Genomic DNA, 24,346 nt, shown 5'->3' on the forward strand with positions numbered 1-24,346 from the left:
GTCCTAAGGGAGGTTCAGCTGTGCTTAAAAGCAGAGCCGAAGATCTAAAGACTAGCCAGAAAGCAAGAAATCCAAACATTTCCTGCTTCCTAGCTAATCTAAATCTCCTGGCACAGCAGAACAGCTGATGGTGGGGGGGGGGGAGAGGCAAAATAGCAACTTAGCAGACAAGTTTGCCAGGTAAGGAGTGAGTGGGTGGGGAGGGTTCCCGCAGGCCATGTGGGCGGCATAGCCTTATGTTTCTGCACAGCCTGGATTAATTGCTATGGGGGTGACATTTCTCTGCAGCCCACCAAAATTTTCTTGTGGCCCACCGGTTGGCAACCGCTGCTGTAAAGCTCTATATAAGTCTAAATGGTATTGCTATTACACAGAATGTGCACAAAAGAAAATTCTGCTTAGTTAGTTGGAATTTACTCTCTCATGAATATATGCTAGTTCTACTCTGGGGTCATTTGTTTACCTTTACATGACCATTCAATGACGAGGTTGGGTTTTTCTTATTCTCCACTTGCATGCCATTCACGTGAATATCAACAGGAGTTAAGCCAGGAGGAGGAGATGGTGTGCTTTGACTATAATTGGGCACTCCGGATAACAAGATACTGGTTAACGTGGCTTGTGCATTGGGTGGCATCATCAGGTGAGGAATAGCAGAGAAACCTGGAAGAAAACATCACAGGTTCTGCCTCATTTCTGTTGAGATTGAAGACATCTAAAGTTCCAAGCAGATACAGGGAGTCCTCAACTTACAACCACAACTGGGAACTTCCAACACTAAGCGAGGTCATCATTACGTGAGTTACACCCGATTGTACAACCATTTTTGCTGCAGTTCAGTGAATCCCTTAGGCATTAAGCAAATCCAGATTTTCCCTCTGACTTTCTGAAACTGGCTGGGAAGGTCAAAAAATGGCGATCTTGTGATCCTGGGATGCTGCAACCGTTGTGCCAGTTGCCAAGTACCTGGAATTTGATCACCTGATTATGGCAGATGTTGCAATGGGTTGCAAGCAGTGAGGGAAGTCAACTGGCTTGCAAAGAGATGCATACATTTTGGACCTGCTTTGCAAGGGAGGAAAGCTAATATTGTTGCAATAGATTTGTCAGCTGGGGTGGGGGGATAATGTGTGTTTGGGTCTTTTATAATTTTTTTAATTCACATTTTAAAAAAATGTTTTTGTCTAGTTTTGCTTCATCTCTGTTTAATTTTTTTTGTTTTTGGATTTTGTGTTTTAATTATCGAATGAAATAAAATTGAGAGTTAAGTGTGAGGACCACTTGTAAGTCACCTTTTTCAGCATCAACAAGTAGTTGTAAGACAAGGACGGCCTGTAGTTGACTTGCAATTCAGCCGAGCAAGAGTGCAAAGAATAGGATCTGAGCAGCCCAGCATTGCCTTAAACTCCCTAGGACAGATTTTGTTTCATGAGGTCCTTGAAATGCCAAGGATTAAATTAGGATCTTCTGGAGGCAAAGCACAAACCACAATGAAATGAGCAGCTACACTCTATGCCCATCTGGGAGTCCCAAGGACTCAGATGATACCATCTTACAATCGTGGTGTCTTGAAATAGTGGCATCATTTTAATGTCCTGTTTCTGCATGCTTGGGGGGGAGTGAGGGGAAATGCAAGGATTGCTCTATTCAAAATGTCTCCAATTTAAACCCAAAATACCAACCTGTAGTGCTTGTATTAGCGATTGAGGAAGCCCAGAAAGTTGAACTTGGCGTGTTTGAACTTGGACTCTGCAAAGGACTAATCGAACTATTGAGAGCGTTTAGGAGGGAGTTTGGAGGTGTGGATGTGTTGACAGATAAAGTGGTTGGACCCAAAAGACCTATAAAAAAAACCAACAACAAGTAAAAGAGATTTTACACCCCTGTAGATGCACAACCAATGATTTTAAGGACCGATGCAAAACTGAAGGAGTGATTTTACTCTTCTTTTGGATGATGAAAACACTTAAGGAAGATCCACTCTAGAGTAGGGGGTCTCCAACCTTGGCAACTTTAAACCTGGTGGACTTCAACTCCCAGAATTCCCCAGCCAGCTGGGAGTTGAAGTCCACCAGGTTTAAAGTTGCCAAGGTTGGAGACCCCTGCTCTAAGATGGTCAAGATGCCTACTTCTCTCCTTGGATGTTGCTCCTAACAAGAAATGGGGTTTGCCTATGGATATTCTAAGTCATCTAGGCCATGGTTGTCCCAAAGGTGTTTTTTCAAGAGGCAACTGGACTTTCTTTGTTTTTGTTTGAAGACGTTTCACTTCTCATCCAAGAAGCTTCTTCGGTTCTGAACTAAAGAAGCTTCTTGGATGAGAAGTGAAATGTCTTCGGAAAAAAAACAAAGAATGCCAGTTCCCTTTTGAAAAAGCATCTTTGAGACAAGAAATGGGATTCACCCAGTCCTTCTGTTTTGTTCTTCAAAGAAGTTTAGTCAATAGTCTACCTTGGAAACAGATCATCAAGGCTTTATTCAGATAGCCCGTGGCCACTTAACTCAACAACTACATCTTAACATCTGTGACTGCAATTCTTCCTTCATTGTTCACAACCTCCCTACCTCCACAAATCCCTACTTCACATTTCCAAGTGCTTCTCTAATTCTTCTACATCCTCTCATCAGTTAAACCAGAGTCTTCAAACTTGACAGCTTTAAGACTTGTGGACTTCAACTCCCAGAATTCCTCCTCCAATCATGTTAGCTCAGGGATTCTGGGAGTTGAAGTCCACATGACTTAAACTTGCCAAGTTTGAGGATCCTTGAGTTAAACAGATGTTTTCCTTTCAGTATGCTAAGGTAATGAAGATTTAATAGCTGACCAGCTGCTGTAAGGCTGTAAGCCAAGATGATGAACTGAAGATGAGTCAGAAGGATACTGCCGCTTTAAGAAGCTGTCTATATAAGGGAGGCCATGTGAAGGCATCTTTTTCTTCTCGCGTTCTATCTCCATTGTAGTTCTCCACATAGAGTTGAAGATTGATTGCCTGCCTGGTATTTGCCTAACACATGTATATATGTATATAGCAGCCTTGTATATAAACCACTGTTAAAAGACAAGGCCTCTGTGTTCTGTGTTTTGCTCCTGGGTTGTCTCACAATAGTAGCTGTAAACACTCTGATGCAGTATTGTTTTTTCTTGAGTACAAGGGGGAAAACACACACATATCAACATAATTTTACATGTCAAAGCTGTTATTCTACCTACTTTTCAAATAAATCCATAAACCAGGGATGCCCAACCTTGGCCACTTCAAGACCTGTGGGCTTCGACTCCCAGAATTCCCCAGCCAGCCACGAATTCAACTCTGGGAGTTGAAATCCTCACGTTTTAAAGTCGCCAAGGTTGAACATCCCTGTCTTAAACCTTGAAAGCTCATTCTGAAGAGGTCTGAAAATATGAGGTTGTAGATCATACCAAGTCCAGTTAGTCCAAGGCCAGCTGAGGTCAAGATGTCCAAGGCAGGACAAGGAAGGCCAACTGGGCAAGAGATGGGGCAGGGATTTGTTGCTACGGCAATACCGCTGCTTTCCAGACCCAGGAGACATTTCCGTGCTTCATACATGTTTAAGGCATTTCGTTCAACGCTTTTCACGATCACAGACTGAGGAAAGAAAACACGGGGTATGAATTTCTGACACACATTTCAAACAATTCCAGACAATTGACAAGAGTCACCAGTCTTGTTTACAAATCCTCTCTTGAAGGAAGCTCCCCCTAGTAGCAACAGAAAGTGTGTAGTTGTGGCTCCTAAAGTACATATTTTGATTTATACAAAAAAATCTGGAATGGTAGGGTGCACTTTGGTCGGGATTTTTGGCTGCAATATACAGTCATTGAAACAATATCCCTGTTCTGTAATATTTCAGAAGAGGAAATAAATGAGGCTTTGTATAAAGGTCCATTCAACATTTCAGCCTTGTTTAGAATCACACCACCCAACAATATCCGATCACTGATATGAATGTAGTTATCTCTGCTTTAGGCAGCCAAACTTTAAGCTCAAGATTCCTGTCCTTGTGGAGAACTTTGTGGGAAATTACGGAGAGTTTGCTAATTTATTACATCACAGTGCTTTCCAAGTCAAATAAAAATATCAGACCATAACGTTTCCCCCCGCCCCCCAACATATAGGTCTAGAGAAACTGGATTTCTCATTTTCTAGAACTCTGAGGCTTCTCACCACATTTAACCAACTTTCCTTCACAAATAAGTCACCACAATAATTGTGACAATGAAAAAGCATGTTTTGATGTAGAACGATAAGAACTGGTTTGGTTCATCTTGACAAAACAATGGCTGCTTTATTTAAATCTGCCTCTTGGTTTGTTATCTGCCTCTTTCAAGTTGTCAGAGGAGTCTTTCCTTGTTGTGTACATCAGCCTAAGAAGATCAGGGCTGAGAAGAACTTTGAAAAAAAAACATCTGGCCAGATTTTATTCCCTGCTTGTGTTTCTCTTAGCTTTAAAATTACATAATAGTGAGATACTGGCTACATCCCTGTTTTTCTTGGAAGCTTCAGTCCAACACTGAAGATAAACTTTGTTGTTCTTTTGTAGGAATTAACTTGATATTAAAAATATAATCTGATGATGTCATTTCAAAGACATCGTTTACTAATTAATAAAGATCTTTTTTTTATTTACCTTAGCTATTACACTGTGGTAATTAGATAAGCTTGTTTCTGTTAAATAACACAGACACCAAGACCACAGAAAGGAAACTTAACAGTGTGAAAATCATTACATAATATACTTAATTTCACATGACAGTGAAATAATGTTTAGGATCATCCAACACAAATTAGAGCCCAGATGTTCAAGATAGTTTTAGGAAAGGCCAAGGAACAAGGCATATTATTGCTGATGTGTGCTGACCTATTTAGAAAACCAAATAATACCCAAAATAAGTCAATACGTGCTTCACTGACAATAGAAAGCTCTTTGATAAGTGTCAATCATGTTAAACTCTCAAGGGTCCTTAGGAAAATTGGAAACATAGAGCATCTCATTATCTTCATATAAAACAACACAAAGAAGAGTAAGCAAGTGGAAAAGAAGTGAGACAGGGCTGTATATTCTCCCCTTTCAACGTAAATACTAAACGAGCGCTGGATTCATAACAACTCGGTTCTAAAACAGAATTCTCATTATAATAACTCTATTGTTACAATGACCAGAAGGTTAAAAAAAGGTAGAAGTTTCCTCTGTTCAGTTGTGTCCAACACAAGGGGCCAATATTCATCTCTGTTTCTTAGACAAGGTAGCCAGCCATTCTCTTAAGACACCTCTCTGGTCCTGTGGCCAACCAGACTATACACCGAGGTGCACAGAAAGCTGCTGCTTTCCCGCTGAAGTGTACCTATTTATCTACCTGCATTTGCATGCTATCGGACTGCTAGGTGGGCAGGAGCTGGGGCAGGAATGGAAGCTCACCCCGTTGCACGGTGCTTGGGTCTTGAACCTGGGCTGCCAGCTTTCCAGCCGACAACCTCAGCGTCTTTAACTGCTGCGCCATCCTGCTCCAATGACCAGAAGGGGGCTGGCTTAACTTTCAAGCAGGATAGTTAAAAGCTAAACATAGCCTTGTCCAGAAAAACTAGAGTCCGTTCTACTCACCTTACTCGTCTGTTTTGGCTTTGGTTTAATACTGATGAAGACATCTAGCTGCTCCATCAGCTGTGTAATAAAATGTGGTTCTACGTCGATTTCTTCCTTCATATCAAACATCAGCACAAGAGGAAGGCAGCCCTGGAAAATTAAATGCAAAATCCAATATGAAGTTCAGGAAGCCCTTCATTGTTTTGTGCAGCACACAGTTGAATAATGATCTCCTGTTCATCATTCCCAGCATAAACACACACCCCTTCTCCTATGTTTTACTCACATGATCCTTCTAACAAGAGGTTTTTAGACTCTAGAAACACCCGTTGTTTGACATTTCCATACTGACAAGAGTATATTTCTCAGGATGTTTGAATTCCCAGCAGTTCAAAAATATGGGAGATGCACAATGCCTGATGACATCTGGATAGGGTCTACTATACAACCAAGAACTTACAACTTCAGCTTTTGCTTAAGTGAGCCCCAACAGTTTTGAAATGGAGGGTTAACTAAAACTTCTAAAGATCCTCTTTGAAACCAAGAGTCGTGCAGATCTATTGGGAATAAATGTTCTGATCCTTTCTGCAATAGGAAAACACACACACACACACACACACACACACACACACACAAACTCTTATGAACTAATTATTTGCATGCAGGCCTATTATGATCATGCAGTAGACTGCCTGGTCAACTTGCAAGACATGGAAAAATCCAATAATGAATATGTGAGAACCAGAAAGGCAAGACAATTTGGCACTGGAAACAGAAACAAGCATGCAAAACACATAAAAACAAAAAATATGTAGCGAATCCAGCCCACTACACCTGATGAGATGAAAAATGTTATAACTTTCAACAATCAAAGCCATATTGTTCCTAAATTTGCAATTTGTATCATTTCATTTCATTGCCATCTGGACCAATCAAGAACAGTTCTAATTCAACTGAGAATTGTTCAAATGTTTTGAAGAGGAATGTTCTGCCTTGCCCTTTAGTCTTAATGTTTTAACAGAATAGCCGAGTTGGAAGGGACCTTGGTAGTCTTCTAGTCTACATCCAACTCTTTCTGTTGATGCTCGTGTTCTTTTTTGCCTCTTTCATTCTACAAGGAATTCCTCTGGATACGCTCCAGTTCTGTATGCCTTAAATGTGGAACGGCATATAGCAATAGCACTTAGAGTCATATACCGCTTCACAGTGCTTTACAGCCCTCTCTAAGTGGTTTACAGAGTCAGCCTATTGCCCCCAACAATTTGGGTCCTTATTTTACCCACCTCAGAAGAATGGAAGGCTGAGTCAACCTTGAGCCTGGTGGGATTCGAACTGCCAAATTGTAGGCAGCTGGCTGCAGCAGAAGTAGCTTGTAGTACTGCACTCTAACCACTGCGCCACAGAGGCTCCTTATGCTAGGTTTGAATATTAAAATACTACAGAACAGATAAAAAAGAGAGCGAGGTCTTACCATCCCATAAAATGCTTGCTCCCTGGCTGCATTGAAAGAAACAACGGCAGTGTTAGTGACTATCCAAGGCATGCACAAGCCACAAGTTTATGTGATTCTATCTAGCGAACGCTTGTGGCTACTCTCTTTGGATTATGGGATTGCAACTTTCAACAGCTTCTTTGCATTTTGCAAGTTTCAAATTCCAAAACCCCACAAGACAACTTCAGACTCAAAGGAAATTCTGGACTGGATTCAGTCAGACTTCACTTGTTTGAGGCCCAGGAATTTTCAAATAACAGAGTTGGAAGGGACCTTGTAGCTCTTCTAGTCCAAGCCCCTGCCCAAGCAGGAGACCCTACACCATTTCAGACAAATGGATGTTCAGATTCTTCCTCTTCCATTGCTTCTTCTCTTGCCTTCTGTTGGCTTTGGAAAATCGTACCAGCTAACTGACTAACCATTCTTGAGATGGGTAATTGAAATATCTGCCTCATCAGAGTTACGAAAAGCAGGTTTAATGCCCCTGATTTCAGAGGGAGGCACAGAATCCTTTAATGGGATTCCATACATTGCAATTCCCAGTTGCAATGTATGGCTGTGAAAGTTGGGCCATAAGGAAGGCTGAGTGCCGAAGAATTGAGGCCTTTGAACCGTGGTGCTGGAGAAGACTCCTGCGAGTCCCTTGGACTGCAAGGTGACCAAACTGGTCAGTCCCAAAGGAAATCAACCCTGACTGCTCTTTAGAAGGCCAGATCCTGAAGATGAAACTCAAAGACTTTGGCCACCTCATGAGAAGGAAGGAAGGACTCACTGGAGAAGAGCCTCATGCTGGGAACAATTGAGGGCAATAGAAGAAGGAGACAGCAGAGAAGGAGGTGACTGGATGGAGTCACTGAAGCAGTTGCCATGAGCTTAAATGGACTCCAGAAGATGATAGAGGACAATTGAGATCAAGTGAGGTACTAATACTTCTCTATAAAGCCTTAGTAAGACCACACCTAGAGTACTGCATCCAATTTTGGTCACCACATTATAAAAAAGATGTTGACACTCTAGAAAAAGTACAGAGAAGAGCAACCAGGATGATCAGGGGATTGGAGACTAAAATATATGAAGAACAGTTAACAGATAATCAGAGTTGGAAGGGACCTTATAGGTCGTCTAGTCCAACCCCCCCCCCCGCCCAAGCAGGAGACCCTACAGTCCAGTCCAGGAGGCAGTCCAGTCTCTTCTTGAAGGTCTCAAGTGACAGGAACTGGGCATGGCTAGTCTAGTAAAGAGAAGGACCAGGGGAGACATGATAGCAGCCTTCCAATATTTGAGAGGAAGGAGTCAAGCTATTTTCTAAAGTGCCTGTAGGCCACACAAGGAATAATGGATGGAAATTGAACAAGGAGAGATTTAACCTGGAAATAAGGAGAAACTTTCTGACAGTGAGAACAATCAACCAATGGAACACCTTGCCTTCGGGAGTTGTGGGAGCGCCATCACTTGAGTCTTTCAAGAAGAGATTGAACTGCCATTTGTCAGAAATGGTGTCAGAAATGGGCGGGGGTTTGGACTAGATGACCTACAAGGTCCCTTCCAACTCTGATTATCTGTCATCTGTTATCTGACAGGAAGGCCTGGAGGAACATTGTCCATGGGGTCACAATGGGTTGGACACGACTTCGCAACTAACAACAACAATAACAACATGATCACGTTTTCCTAAACCATGGAAACTACGTTAAGTCTTAACACTAACAGGCTATCTGTATGGGTAGCTAAGAGCTAGTACATCCCGAGGTAACTAACCTAGGTTTGGACTCTTGAGCCTGGCTCCTACTCCAAGGGGAGAAAAATATAATTTGTGATGTGGGTAAGGGAGTTTCAGCCAAGCAAGACTTTCTGGGTAATTTTTTCTTCCATAAAAGAGATTATGCAATTACTGGTACAGGTAGTCCTTGACTTTCAACAGTTCATTTAATGACCGTTCAAAGTTACCACAGCACTGAAAAGACTGACTTATGACTGTTTTTTCAGACTTAGAACCACTGCATCATCCTCGTGGTCACATGATCAAAATTCAGATGCTTGGCAACTGACTTGTATTTATGATGGTTGCAGTGTCCAAGGGACTGTGTGATCCACTTTTGTGACCTTCTGAGAAGCAAAGTCGATGAGGAAGCCAGATTCACATGTCAACAACTGCTGTGATGACCCAAAGGGGCGTGGCACAAAGACAACACAGTCAGATAATCAATAAGAGTCCCTTTATTAGCTCCAACTTGGCCCCCAATGTCCTGGTTACTTTCTGGCTGGAGAAAAACTCTCCCAGGAACAGCCTTGGGCTGCAGAGAATCAAGTCCAAAACATGGTCAGCACAAACTGTAACTATAAATCCAATCAAGCCAAATGGAGGTAATTAGTTTGGCAGGGCAGGAGAAGGAATTCCAGACACGAAGGCGCGGCAATAACTCAACATGGTTGGAAAGACGCCAGGAACCCAGATAAGCAAAGACAACACAGAATAAAGTCACGTTTGCTCCCAGCAGCTGCCTCAGTCAGCATTCAGTTCTTTTAAACTTTCATTCCCAGCTGTGGCTAATGAAGAGAATCAGGGCCCTTTCCTCTTCCATAAGCCACGCAACCCACGTTGCTCCCTTCTCCGTTTCTCCCTTTGAGCCCTAGGATGAAGAGGGGGTGGGCCTCCTCCCTCTCGCTTGTTCTACCTCTCCCCAGCTCTGCCCAGCTGGACTTTGTCCTTCCCCAGTTTCTTCCACAGCCAACAGAGCCACACTCCCATTCCCTGTCAGCTGCTCGTCTTCCTCCTTGGATTCAGAGTCTGACAGGGGCATGACAACTGCAGCCATTCGCTTAACAATTGTGGCAAGAAAAATGGCAAAAGGAGGCAACATTCACTTTAACAAACGTCTCACATAGCGACAGAAAGTTCTGTTACATCTGTGGTCGTAAGTCGAGGACTACCGGGAATCCCATGTGAAGTAAATGGTGACTGAAAACTCCAGTTCCTACCCCTGTCTGCTGCCCCACACGCCCAGCCCCGTCCTTCAGGATTCTTACCATGAGATATTGTCTGGCAAGACAGACTGACTCGATTGTGCCTTGGAGGTAGACAGTGGATTTCTTCTGGGGATTACTAGGATCAGGGAAATGGATCTGAGCACCGGTTCTCTGCATGATATGCTTGATGTTGCTGCCATTTCGGCCCATCATAAAGAGGTGGTGCTGAGCTGCTATGTCTAGCTGGGTGCTCACCGGGATGGCGGAGGCTAAACTGCCGGCCAGGTGCTCTAAGAGCAGAGCTGTTCCTTCCTGTCCAGGAAGAGAAAACAAAACAAGGTTAGATTCACTGTAGAATAGCAATAGACTTATATACTGCTTTACGGTGCTTTTACAGCCCTCTCTAAGCGGTTTACAGAGTCAGTGTCAGTTTTGGAAGACATATGGAGATCTGATGCTCCCACGCTGCCACATCTGAGCCTGGGAAAATGGGAGGGGGGAATCTGATATTAACACAGTTGAAAAAGCCCAGAAATATTTCACAAGAAGAGTTCTCCACTCCTCTACTCATTGCAGAATACCTTATGCCACCAGACTCGAAATTCTAGACCTAGAAAACCTAGAACTATGCCGCCTTCAGTCCGATCTAAGTATAGCATATAAAATCATACATTGCAATGTCCTACCTGTCAATGAATACTTCAGCTTCAACCATAACAATACAAGAGCACACAATAGATACAAACCCAAGGTTAACTGCCCCAAACTTGACTGCAAAAAATACGACTTCAACAACAGAGTGATCAATGTCTGGAATACTCTACCTGACTCTGTGGTTTCTTCCCCAAACCCCAAAAACTTTAACCTTAGACTATCTACTATTGACCTCACCCCTTTCCTAAGCGGTCTGTAGGGGTGTGCACAAGTGCACCAAAGTGCTACTGTCCCTGTCCTATTGTTTCTTTTATTTTTCTTATATGTATCCATGTATTCATAACTATGTTTATCCTTATACCTGTTATCTTGTAAGCGATTGACAAATCAAATCAAATCAAATCAATCAATCAATAAATAATATCAGAGTATATCTAGTTAGACATAATAACATTCTTTTTCTGATTCAAGGTCAGGTTGTGTTGTGCATAAGTGAGAAGAAGTCTTAACTTGGGACGGATGGTGATTGGGGCATGTAATGGGTGCAGGGGATGGATTGTGTAGTTTTTACTTATTGTAAGGAAGCCCGGAACTTTCAGATTCGGGATTCCACAGTTGTGCCAGTTACTATCCAAATAAAAGGAACTTTTGAGAGATGTCTGCCTCGGAGTTATGGGGTGGAATGGAGGTTTGCTGGACTGCTGACATTCAGTCTCTTGCCCCCAACAATCTGGGTCCTCATTTTACCCACCTCGGAAGGATGGAAGGCTGAGTTCAGCTGATGAGATTTGAACTGCCAAATTGCAGGCAGCTGGCGGTCAGCACAAGTAGCCTGCAGTACTGCACTCTGACCATGGGGCCACCGTGGCTCATATCTCGGTGCCCTTCAAAAGGGTGGAAATCACCTTTCTTCCTGACATGAAACTTTGAAGTTTCCCCATTTGGCAAAGTTTCGCGCTTAAAATTATCTGAAAGAAATGGCAACTGGATTTTCTTCTTGTTATTGTTGTTTTCCCTTTTGAAATCGTTTTGTTTTTCATCCAAGAAGGAACTTCTTCTGAAGAAGCTTCCTGGATGAGAAGCGAAACCATTTCACAGGGGGGGGGGAAAAAAAACCTCCCAGGAAAGTCCAGTTGCATTTTGGAAAAAGCACTTAGGGGACAACCATGACCTGGATGATTGAGAATCTCCACGGACATTGGAAACAAAATGCTTTGCTCATTCCAGTAGGCTTCATATCCTGTTTCTAGGAAATTATGCTATAAGAACAAACTCTGGTAAATCACCAGATAAACACCCAAGTAGCTTGTAAGGAAAGATGATTTATTTATGCGTGGAAGCAAACAGAACCTTAAAAAATGGATATCTTCATCATCATCATCATTATGATTTATGCAAGGCAGCAGACAGAACCTTGCTTTAGATAAAACGGATGGCACAACCTCCTTCGGCAAACATTGTGTGTGTTTTTTGCCCATTTAGTTGTAAGCGGGGCCGCCTTGAAATCTGAACACAGCAGTGGTGGGATTCCATCGGTTTGGCCCGGTTCTGCCGAGCCGGTAGCAGCGATGAACCAGTTGTCTCCACTGCACTGCTGTTGGGCCCACCCAGGCTCCCAGGCTCACCTTCGTTCCCTGCTTTCGAAGCGCAGCTGCTTTGCGCGGCACAGAAGAGTGCTGCACGGCGGCGGCTGAAGCGACTGGGATCGTGCAGGCTTGCAGGAGGTTAGTTGGAATGCCTCTGCACCTGCGCAAAGTGTGTGTTTGGCGTGTGCACACACGCGAAGCGCACCCACCAAGCCACGCCCACTGAACTGGTAGTAAAAGTTTTTGAATCCCACCACTGGAACACAGGTATGTGGTCTAAAGGCAACTCTGATTTCTACTTGCAGTCTCCAATTGCAATTTATATTATGCATGAACTAGGCCTCTCTGGATCTATATTCTCCTCCCCTCTTGCCCAGAAGAAGCCTGAAGCTTCTGCAAGCTCCATTTAGTAGCCACCCACTCCAGAAAAAGTACCCTATCAAACAGTTCCCTAAAAACCATTAAGCTCAGAACAATAATAGCTCACCTTCACGGCACTCGTGTTATTCTGGGAGCCTCTGATCATGACCGTAGCACCATATGTCCGAGAACGCTGCTTGAAGGACACTGAAATATTGTATGTCTGTGATAGATGCTGAATCGTGGGAGAACTTGGGTCGGGGATGGGTTGAAGGATTCCAGCTATAGGTAATTCAAACATCAACACCAAGGGCAGCAGTTCCTGAAACAGCAACCAAAACAAATCCACAGCAAATAATCAGTATAGACACGGTCAAACGGTCAGCAGTTCAGCTGTTCGAATCCCTAGCACCACATAATGGAGTGAGCTACCATTTCTTGTCCCTAACCTAGCATTTCGAAAGCATGTAAAAATGCAAGTAGAAAAATAGGGACCACTTTGGTGGGAAGAGAACAGCATTACGTGCACCTTTTGGCGTTTAGTCATGCCGGCCATATGACCATGGAGACGTCTTCGGACAGCGCTGGCTCTTCAGCTTTGTAACGGAGATGAGCAGCACCCCCTAGAGCCAGAAACGCCTAGCATGTATGTGCGAGGGGAACCTTTACCTTTTACCTTTATCTACTCTGCTAATATGCGGCCTATTTCAGCACAGAGCTGGGAGGGCTTCGGGACAGACCCCCGCTCCGCACAGCCATTGCATCATATCATTATTAAAAATGGGGAAGTCTTTGTTGCCAATTAAGGATTCTGCTCCTCATTTGGCACTGATGGATCTTCAGAAGTTGGAGCAGAGAAGAAGAAAGACCGGGAACTATTTCAATTTTGCATTTCATGCGATGCATCCCCAGTGGTCCCCAATGAAAAATATATTTAAATACAATATAAAAGAGAAGGAGGAAAAACTCAGCAGAGCCGCTAGATAGAATAGCAGAAGAAATATATAGGAGTGGCCCTAATGAGTTTGGCAGTCTTGGGCTTCACGCCCAGGCAGCAACGAGGCATGGAAGAGGGAGCTTCAGAGAAATCCAAGGACTGCAGAAAGTGAGATTGACTGATGAAAGCAGGAAGCCAAAACCAACGGTTTTCAGCAAGCGATTCAGCTCAGAGGAAGCAACAATGAAAATATTTGCAAGCTTGTAGAATTCCCCATTTTTAATAGCCTATAAGAAGTAAAGCCTGCTCCTTCCAACCCAGGCATCTCCGTTGAACTTCCTTAATGGGCTACCTGGTTCCCCCTCGACTTGCCTGTCTGTCTGTCCTTGGCTTCGGTCATGACTCAAATGCTGTTTTTCCTTGACTGATGAAAAACTAACTCTCCAGGGCCAAGATCGGGAGGGCAGGGGCTGAGACTCAAACTACAGGCTTTGCTTCGATGGGCAGAGCATTTCAGACAATGGGGCTGCCCCCTGTCAGAAGAATAATTTCGGGTTCCAACTCAAGCCAGGGTTGTGCAAGAATAAAGAAAAAAATGAGATCCAGATAGCTGTGAGGAAAGAAGAAATATTTATTCCTAAAAGCAAGGAGTTTGCCTTTAGGGGAAGCCACAGAGAAATGGGGTACAGCAACAGAATTTTATAGGGGAGCTTATCCTAGTGTAGACATGTGATGATTCTAGGGTGACACTTCAGCGCTGTGTATGTGTGTGTGTTTGTGTTTGTGTTTATTCTTATGAACATGAAGTTCTGCTGAAAGACCTACATTTAATGAACTCTATTTGTGTTTACAGACAGATAACAGATAATCAAAGTTGGAAGGGACCTTGTAGGTCATCTAGTCCAACCCCCCCCAAGCAGGAGACTCTACACCATTTCTGGCAAATGGCAGTCCAATCTCTTCTTGAAAGTCTCAAGTGGTGGCGCTCCCACAACTTCCGAGGGCAACTTCTGTTCCATGGATTGATTGTTCTCACTGTCAGAAAGTTTCTCCTTATTTCCAGGTTGAATCTCTCCTTGTTCAGTTTCCACCCATTATTCCTTGTCTGGCCTTCGGGTGCCTTGGAAAATAGCTTGACCCCCTTCTCTCTGTGGCAGCTGCTCAAATATCCTTCTCTTCACTAGACTAAGCCCAGTTCCTGCAACCGTTCTTCATATGTTTTAGTCTCCAGTCCCCTAATCATCCTGGTTGCTCTTCTCTGCACTTTTTCTAGAGTCTCAACATCTTTTTGGTAGTGTGGTGACCAAAACGGAATACAGTACTCTAGGTGTGGTCTTACTAAGGCTTTACAGAGTGGTATTAGTACCTCACTTGATCTCGATTGTATCCCTCTGTTAATGCAACTTAGGATTGCATTAGCTTTTTTAACTGCTGCTGCACACTGCTGGCTCATATTTAGCTGGTCAACATGTTAATTCTCAGACCTGGATTCTTAGCAACATGGAAAGCTCTACAGGGGTGAGACCTATTGAGTTGGCATTAAGGGGCAGAAATCCTGAATAGGAAACACAGTGGCATCTATAGCAGAGGTCTCCAAATTTGGCAACTTTAAGACTTGTGGACTTCAACTCCCAGAATTCTCCAGCCAGCAATTCTGGGACTTAGTCTTAAAGTTGCCAAGTTTGGGGACTCCTGGTCTATAAAGACACGGGAAGTGATAAGAAGTGTCTATAGAAATACTTCGTTCTTCTATGCTGTGACTTAAGGTATCCCCTCTCCCGAGTGCAAAAAATGCAAACAGAGCTTGACAGTCTGCTTCCCTTGACATGCAACTGGAATGGAAGTTAGGAGAACAATAACTAAAGTTGCAGCTCCAGGTAGGCTAAATTCCCTGGAGCTGCAAATTTTGCAGAACACATAATGGATCTGGAGGAATCCCAACTTTTTAAAGTAATGTTCACTTGTGCCGGCATTTCATAATTACCCGTATTCTAACTCTGGCAGATTCCACTCCGGCTGGCTGCCCTGCAATAGACACCTGTGGAAATGCAAGGACCAAAAGTTAAATTCTAATAATAGTAGGAACAGATAGAATAGACTGAACCCTTGACAGTATATCAATGCATTCTTGGAATTCTAGTTTCTTACTCTCAAAGTCCCCCCCTTCCATGGGAGCAGAGAATAAAGAGAAAGGGAAGATGGCAGACACATTCACAAAAGACTTAAGCCTACTGCATCTCAGTTGGGCACAAAAAGCAAACATTATCTGAATATCTGGGCCTTGTTCGTAAGCCCTGCCTACACGCACCTTGAGAAGTTGTGGCCCCTTGAGCACTTCAACTTTGCCCTAGCATTTAAAAATGTTATGGTAATTAAAAACAAGCTTTGAGGTTATTTTCTCTGCACAAATATACAGGAAACAGAGTTTCTTAGGACTTAGTAGGTTCATCAGAGAGAGGAATTATCTGAGAGATAAAACTGTGCAACCCAAATCATCCTCATTTATTACACGTTTTGATGGACGTGGCATTACTGACGCTCACAGAGTTATTGTGCACAGAATGACAAGGGGGGGGGTGTTGTGTTGAAGCAAGGACAAAATAAAGCCAGTGATTTGACAAAACCACACAACGAAACACAATTTGGTTTCAACAACCTTTAAAAAGTATACTGCTGTGTCCTGCTTAAAGAATTAGGCGTGATGCAAAATTGACAACTTACTTGACAAAAAATACACCCAGAATAAGCATCTGGTGCTCCTTAAGGCTGAATTTCAATAAGAAAACCGCCAAAAGATGCTTTTTCTGGAAAAGAGCTTTTCTTAGGAAAAGCATGCAATTTTGCACATATATAATGCCTCTTGCTCTGCTTCCTCCTCCACCAAACACAAAAGAAACGCAAAGTGTGAAAGCAATACCCTCTTAAGAGATGTGGGCTAAATGCTTTTCCACAAAAAGTCCTCGGAGACAATTCCAACTTCATCAGAGTTGGTCTCGGGTTCAAGAGAAACTCAGAGAGTTACCTACTTGATTGCTTTTTTCCGCTTGGTTATTTCGATTAGAATCTGGAAAATGGATGTGGCAGCCTGTTTCTTCCATCACTTTTTTAATATTATTCCCTCCTTTGCCAATGACGTGAGAATGCTCAGTATGGGATACGTCCATCTTCAGGGTGACTCGATTGCTCTGAAATGGAAATCAGGATATTCTTTATTTCACTCTCCCGGGAGAGAATACATTTCATCTTTATGAAGCTGTTGACATCCAAGCCTTCCTTTCCAATCTAAGCCCGTTTTTTCTGGTGAGATTTCGTCTGGTCCATTTCAAATCACCTTTCCTGAGTTAGAAAAGGTTCGGGTTTTCAAAAACTAAAAACGGAAATACTTCGTATAAACTGAAAGGAACGTTTTTATTGTGGCCGTGCTCAGTGCTCCCCAACCTTTCCGTCTTGGCGGCCCAGCCTGGCGCAGGGAGGAGGGTGTGAGTGTGTGAGTGGTAGGTGCACACATGTACACCCGTCACTTATGCGAATGGCTCTCTGTGTGCGAGCTCAAGCGTTCTCTGCTCACACAAGTCTTCACTCCAGTCCGGTAGTTAGGGGGCACAATATGGCTACCTGATTGGCTGCAAGTGGAGCTTGTGTCTGGAGTCTCCATTCCGATCCACTAGCTAGGGGGTGCAATATGACTACCTGATTGGCTGCAAATGGAGCTTGTGTCTGGAGTCTTTACTCCGATCCGCTAGCTAGGGGGCGCAATACGGTTACCTGATTGGCTGGCCGTCTGGCAGCTGGGAGTATAAAAGAGCTGTCAGATGAAGCTGCCTCAGGTTGCCGTTAGCGCAGGGGGCAGTTAGTTGAATGCCCATTGGCAACCCACTGTTAGAAATAAATCTTGTTAGCCACTGTTATTCTGAGTCGCCTCAGTTCTTCTCCGCCGATTGCAAGATCTCACACTTCGTATGCGCGTGCTTGCCCATCGCTTATGCGGCCCGGTTTGAAAGAGGCTGCGTCCTGGTAGTGAGCCACAGCCCAGGGGTTGGGGATCGCTGCTCTATCTCAAATGTGCAAACAAAAATCTCTGTGGGACCAACTCCATAGATAGTGTGTGCTTTCGAATAATTATAATTCTATTTAATTCAAAAATAATAGTCTTTTTTTTTTATTTTTTACAAAAAGCCCATCCTTAAAAATCCAGTCTAGAAATGGTTGGCCAGCATCAGAATCATTCATAGTTTCATTCCCCATAAAACTTTAATTGAACATCCAGCATAGAAATTATGCAAACGAGTTGAGAAAGTCATTTTCTATCCTAAAAAAAGTGTTTTTAAATGTTTTAGTGCTCCAGTCTTTACTCATCTGGGGCCGGCCCCAAAGCTTTGTCACTTTCCAACAGTTCTCTTAAGATGTTGTAAGTTTAAAACACAACCGTTTTTAGGCTGGTTTACAAAAGTTATCTTGCCCAGAAACTCAGCAAGATTTTCGGCTTGCGGTTATGTTAAAACTGTAATTATTATTATTATTCTTCCCTGACCTTGCTTTTAAAAAGTCTGAGATGGGAAGGTGAGCAGGTGAAAGCTCTCCTAAAAACTATTCATAAGTATATCAACCCTAAATTCTATATCTGCACTCAATTTGTTTTTGCTTTATACAGGTCACCTTCAAGAAGTGAGAGGAGCCGAATGTCAACTCATAAAACATTCCTATGCCTATTTTAGTAACTGATATAAAAAAGGAGGGGGAAGGAAATCTGCAGCAATTTGAAAGCGAAAGTACATTCCAGCTCTTATCTTTAAAAGACTGTAACTAAAATACCAGAGCTTTTGCCCGTGAATATGTTTAATTGGAGAATGCAAATGATGACACACAGCTCGTGAATACGCTCAATTGGAGAATCTGGTTTATGAGACACTGGGGGGGAGGGGGAACAGAGTCACAGGTGACTGTAAATTATGAATGCCAGAATTGGCTTCATACAGAGCAGTACCAGTACATTGCTTCTGATAGATTCTTTGAAGTTTTTTGAAGTTTGGCTGGAGAATCATGATTTAATTAGAGTGATTGCTGGAATCCTGATATACCGCCTTTGAGCCATTTTGGATGGTGGTAGATGATTGTTTATTTTTGAAATCTCGGGGAATCGACTATGGAAAAATCCATATTAGATTGTTTATCACTTGTAGTAAGAAAATTTGCCCTTGTGAGCTAGAGATCAGATGTCACCATTTCTCTATTCTTATGAACGCTCAAGATTTTTTAAAAAAATCCTAAAACCTAGAATTCTAGCCTAAAGATGAGTACTTTAAATTTTCAACTTACTTTTGTATCCAAGACAGACATGATCTTTTCCTTAGCTTCTTTAACATTCTCCCTTTTTCCAGAGACTTTAATGTGAGGATCTTAAAAGGAAAAAAAATAATTATTTTGTACAAATAGCTTAAAGAGTTGTTCAATCTTTCTAATACATCCTGCCTTCTGCTTTTCATACATATTCTATTAGGTAGGTTATACAACCAACGGCACAAGAGGTACATTGTGTATTTCCTGGAGAAACCCTTAAAGCTGTTGCAGCTTCATCGTGAATTAATTTATGACAGACACATTAACTTCCCAAGGTTTGAGATGGACTAGAGAACCTGTCGCTCCATTAAAATAAAAAAATCCATTTTAGTGAAAACAGGTTCCAGGCTATATATTAACCCTGCTGGAATGTAATACAACTTACTGCTGAACATACCAAGTTCTCCATGCAATCCCACAAATGTGAAGCTTGTTTTCTTTCACCAGAGTAAATGCCCAGTCAGTTTTCAAGTAGCTATCATCAGTATCATCACCCTCATTGCCTACATGGACAAATCCATGCACTTCTCTTAGCATCACTTTCTGACATTGCTTGCCTTTGCCTTCTCCTTCCTAGGGCTGAGAGTGTGTGACCAGCCCAAGGTCACCCAGCTGGCTTGATGCTGTTGTGGTTTGCCGGCAGTAGGTGTGGACGGCTGAGGTCTCGGAGAGCGAGGACTCAGATGAGGGGCCTGCGTGTGAGGTAGGGATGGGGCCAGGACCATTAGGGAGAGGAATGCTGCCTTCGGAGATTGTGGAGGCTGGCAGCTGTGATGAAGAGGTCCCCGAGGAGCCTGTGCCCAGTGTGCATGCACGCAGGCTGCTCAAAGGAAAGAGCAGCTGCAGCAGCATGGGCAACTCTGGAGTAAGGCTGCAAGGTAATGGCCCCTCCCTTAAGAGAGAAAAGCCAGCTGAGAAACCGGAGTTCTTTGCAGGAAGCAAAGAAATTTTTGCACTGAAGCCTTGTGAACATTCGGAATATCTTGGTTGGTGTTTGGAGACTCTTTGTGTTTAAATCTTTGTTAGTAGCTTTATCTAGTGTTCTTGGCAGCCTTGCACCACCTTGGCGAGGCTCATTCTTATCAGAGACAATTAGTTTGAAACAGCCTTTTAACCGTGAAGGAACGGGATTCATAAAGAATCATTAAAAGGTTTTTCTGTTACCTCTGTTTCGTGTTTGTTTCTTTGGAACAAAGTTTGGGTCAGAACAGATGCTTAAGTGGTACTACAACTCCACATCTCCTGATTTCTAGCCAGGTGCCTTTAGTAACTGCACCAAATTGACTTTCAATAATTCTCAGATTTATTCGTCCCCATATTTATGAACAGCCTAGCCTGCCTGTCCGCATGTAATGCTTCTGCCAGGAAAATAAGTCTGACTGGGCATTTTATAAGGAACTCTTGAAAAATATTTCTCTTTGCCAAATGCCAAAGATGGAAAGAAAGTCCTCAATTTGCAACAGTTCATTTAGTGACTGTTCAAAGTTACAATGGCACTGGGGAAAAGTGACAGGACCATTTTTCACCCTTGCAACCGTTGCGGCATCATTTTGGCCAGGTGATCAAAATTTGGATGTTTGGCAACTGACTCCTATTTATGATGGTTGCAATGTCCTAGAGTCCTTGTCAGGTGGTGCTCCATTCAAAATCCAAGAAAGACATGCTTAGACTCCATTAATATAGAGAAAAGATCTTTTACTGGAAATCAAGTGGTAGCATCAAAAGAATTCTGGATCTGAGGATTTACGTGCGAAAAACCTATATACAAAGTGATGGCAACGTTCCCACCCACCATAGTTCAAACGGTCCATCCAATCTGAGATGTGTATAATGTCATGTGGAATATCTTCAGGTGGTGATGCAGGCATCTGGCCATTGACCTTGGCCTGGTTTGATAAAGAGCTGCAACTGCGCAGTAAGCAAGCAAGCATAAACAATAAAGGTTTTCCCCAAGTTATACAGTTTATTTTCTAAAACCTCCAGCATATTTCCCACACTCACAAAGCCCACCCTCCCCCCGTTACTATGGCAGCCGAAAGATGCAAAAGAAAGGAAAGGAATCTTGAAGGCTGAGAGTCCTGGGGAAGTGAGATTCCCTTAACAGCCGTGTTACTAATGTAGCAACCGAAGTGATTCACTTAAGAACGGTGACAAGAAAGTTTGTAAAACAGGGCAAAATTCATTTAACACATATCTCGCTTAGCAACATACATTTTGGGGCTCAATTGCAGTCGTAAGTCCAGGACTACCTGAACCCGTGATGCTACAGAAGGGATGCCAGATCAGTGCTATTACTGTTGAAATGTTTTCTAAAAATGAAAAGGTGAGGCAGTGTGTTTCTACAGACTTAATTTTAAGGATTGGGTTAAAAAGTTATAATAATCTGATATGGGATATGCTGAATGAGGGGTGCCCTTTGGTTCACCTTACTGAGTCAAAAGTCCGCCTTTTTTTTAGAAATAAAGTTCAACTTTGCTTGTAATCACGGTAAAGGCAAAAATCCGTCTATGGGAATTTTTTTTCCTGATCAGGTCCATACGGATGCAGGAACTTAGTAAGAGTAAACTTTCCTCAACTGAGTTCATCTCTTAGATGCCAGCTCAGTCAGGGACTTGCGTTCTCTTCCAGCGAGCAACCCTGCCTTCTTTTTTTGTAATCTTAATGAGTACATCTTGCTTGGCATGGTTTTAAGACTTTCTTTGCACTGACTGCTTAGTGACACAACAAACAATGTCACCCACACTGAAGTCCTGCTGAATAGAGTCATGGGATTGAAGAGCTCGAGTAGTTTATCTTCTTATGGCCTGGTTTTTGTCTCGCTCTGTGGATGTGGCACTGACATCTTTCGCAACTAGAAACCAAGGAAGGGCAGAGCACCATCTGCTGTTGTTACACATCGTCAGCAAGTAACTGGATGATTTCTCTACAGCCAGCTCCCCTGTGGAAGGAGGACAGCTTTGCACCCACAGGGCCACTGATGCACTGCATTTTGACACACGGTATTGTTGCAACAGACTGGAGTCTCTTTTGCTAGGCAGGATCTCAAGAGCTTTACAACAGGAACATATGAAAGCTAACTTCTTTTTCTTTTGAAATATTTTTTTATTGCTTTATGTCATACATTTCCTTTCTATGTTGAGCAGTGTGGTCTCTAGTTGTCCAAGGTGTTAATATTCTGTCCTAGGCCTCCCCCAAAAGTACTAAGTCAATTCTGGGTCCCAGCAAAAAGCTCTTTTATTACATTAATGTGAATTTATTTCATTCACAGTCAGCCAACGGCTTGGCAAACAGTCTCGCAAAGGTACACTAATTAGCTCAGACTTTTATCAATCCTGGAATGCTGCCTGGTAAATTGTTCCACACTCACTGCTCGCAAGGAAGGCCTGGGTTATACAGACAAATCTCCACGAGGCTGGAATGAACAAACTAACGAACGAGCAAGTTGTTTCCTGCAAAAGCTCTTCCCCTTTTGCTTCTCTTTTAATCCTGATGGGAGGAGCCATTCATCGTCCACCTGTGGCCACTCAGGGGTGGGATTCAATTTTTTTAAACAACCGGTTCTGTGGGCGTGGCTTAGTTGGTGGGTGTGGCTTGCTGGTCATGTAACTGGGTGGGCATGGCCAACTCGACGTCACTCACATCAAGGGGCGCTTCTCCTTGCCTGGCCTCTCATGACTGTGGGGATGCTGCATCAGTCGTAAGTGTGAAAAATGGTCATAAGTCACTTTTTTCAGTGCCATTATAACTTTGAATGGTCACCAGTTTTAGACCAAAACTCAGAAAGGGTGTGTAAACTCATGTTCGAATGTCAATCTTTGTAGCTAGCCAAGAAGCCTTGCTGAATGTCCCTCATCTTGGTTCCTTGTCTTTAAAAGCTTCTTTCTGGCAGCTCTGCTTCATTATTCAATTATTTCTTCAAAGTGCTAACTCCAACAGGGGAGTATATCCTCCCAACAGCAGTGTAAAGAGCTTAAAACAACCCTTCCCCTTTAAGAAAGTACCAGCAAAGAAAAAAAAACCACCTCCTTTGGAGACAGTAAGTCTAGGCATACTGCCAAGAATGCAACAAGGGTGGAAAAAAACAAAAGATTTCTTCCAACAACGGATTCTCCAAACTGCTTAGAAAGTTAACAACCGGTTCTAGTGAATAGGTGAGAACCTGTAGAATCTCACCCCTGCTTTTACTCCCACGTTGACGCTGAGTTCTTAATTGTTCCTTCCTTTTGGCAGCTTTGCACATGCACAGGTTGGGAACCGGTTCCAGAAGCTCTCCTGCCTCACTGCTGTCCGAGCCCGAAGGCAGCTGTTGACTGCCAGCCTGCCCTGGCCCCATCTCTGCCTCTGATGCAGAGCCCTTGTCCGAGCCTTCCTCAGCCTCCAGGAATGGCCCAGGTTCCTCCCCAACCTCCTCACTACTGTCCAACTCTGCTGCCAGCCCCGCCAGCCGCTGCTGGGCCACAACAGTTAACATACAAACATCACTGTTGTCATTATGATCATATTCATATATTCATATATTCATATTCATATTCATATTCATATATATATATATATATATATATATATATATATATATATATATATATATATATATATATATGTTTTCTTAAGTTTTCAGGGTACTTACATGTATGGCCTTCAGCTTTGTTCGGTATTTTCCCACGTCATTATAGTTGTGCTTTTAAAGTTGTAGCAACGTGTTGTAGCAATGAGATTCTGCTGAAACGTTGCTACAACTTTAAAAGCACAACTATAATGACGTGGGAAAATACCCAACAAAGCTGAAATATATATATATATATATATATATATATATATATATATATATATATATATATATATATATATATATATATATATATATAAAATATGCGGTAATATATAAACTAATATGCAATAACATCAATCATATTATAACTTATATTATCTTCCATTATAGTATCGATTGTCAGAACTGTCAGAAATATTTACTCATCTGTTCTTCTTTCTTCTATAAACCATATTTCACCTAATTCCGCCCCTCTAACCTCTATATCTGCCATTTAACCATTTATAGAATAGTTCCCATGCTATGAAATATTCCGAATCTTCTTTACCTTTAATTTTTAGGGTTAGCCTATCCATCTCTGCACATTCCAGAATTTTTTAAATTATCACATCGTCTCATCTCAGTGCAACTCAGTGCAGTTCTTGAGATTGTGAAATTTTACAACACACACCCAAACAATTAATGTCATATGTAGAGGTTCATCTGAATCCCTCCAACAAGGGTTGAAAAGATTGCTTAGAAAATGTCCTGCCTGATGGGAAAAAGAGATGCTCAAGCCACCTTGTGTTTCCTTTGGCTGTGGCTCCACATGTGATGGGATTCCAGGCAATGGTGGCTTATTAATAAACCAGGCCAAGCTTC

General features: G+C 42.7%; 1 protein-coding gene across 1 annotated transcript in view; it reads right to left on the bottom strand.

Moving 5' to 3' along the window:
* The window catches only part of BICC1 (BicC family RNA binding protein 1), a 127,924-nt gene that overhangs the window by 19,544 nt on the left and 84,034 nt on the right, over positions 1-24,346 (bottom strand). The window contains 9 exon segments of the mRNA XM_026674223.2: positions 464-663; positions 1,683-1,841; positions 3,421-3,607; positions 5,622-5,753; positions 10,123-10,374; positions 12,790-12,984; positions 15,584-15,637; positions 16,626-16,784; positions 18,916-18,995. Coding sequence (XP_026530008.2) covers positions 464-663; positions 1,683-1,841; positions 3,421-3,607; positions 5,622-5,753; positions 10,123-10,374; positions 12,790-12,984; positions 15,584-15,637; positions 16,626-16,784; positions 18,916-18,995 — 1,418 coding nt within the window.

Source organism: Notechis scutatus, chromosome 4 (assembly GCF_049901735.1).
Source record: "Notechis scutatus isolate UNSWTSFEM ecotype Mainland chromosome 4, rNotScu1.2, whole genome shotgun sequence".
Lineage (NCBI taxonomy): Eukaryota > Metazoa > Chordata > Lepidosauria > Squamata > Elapidae > Notechis > Notechis scutatus.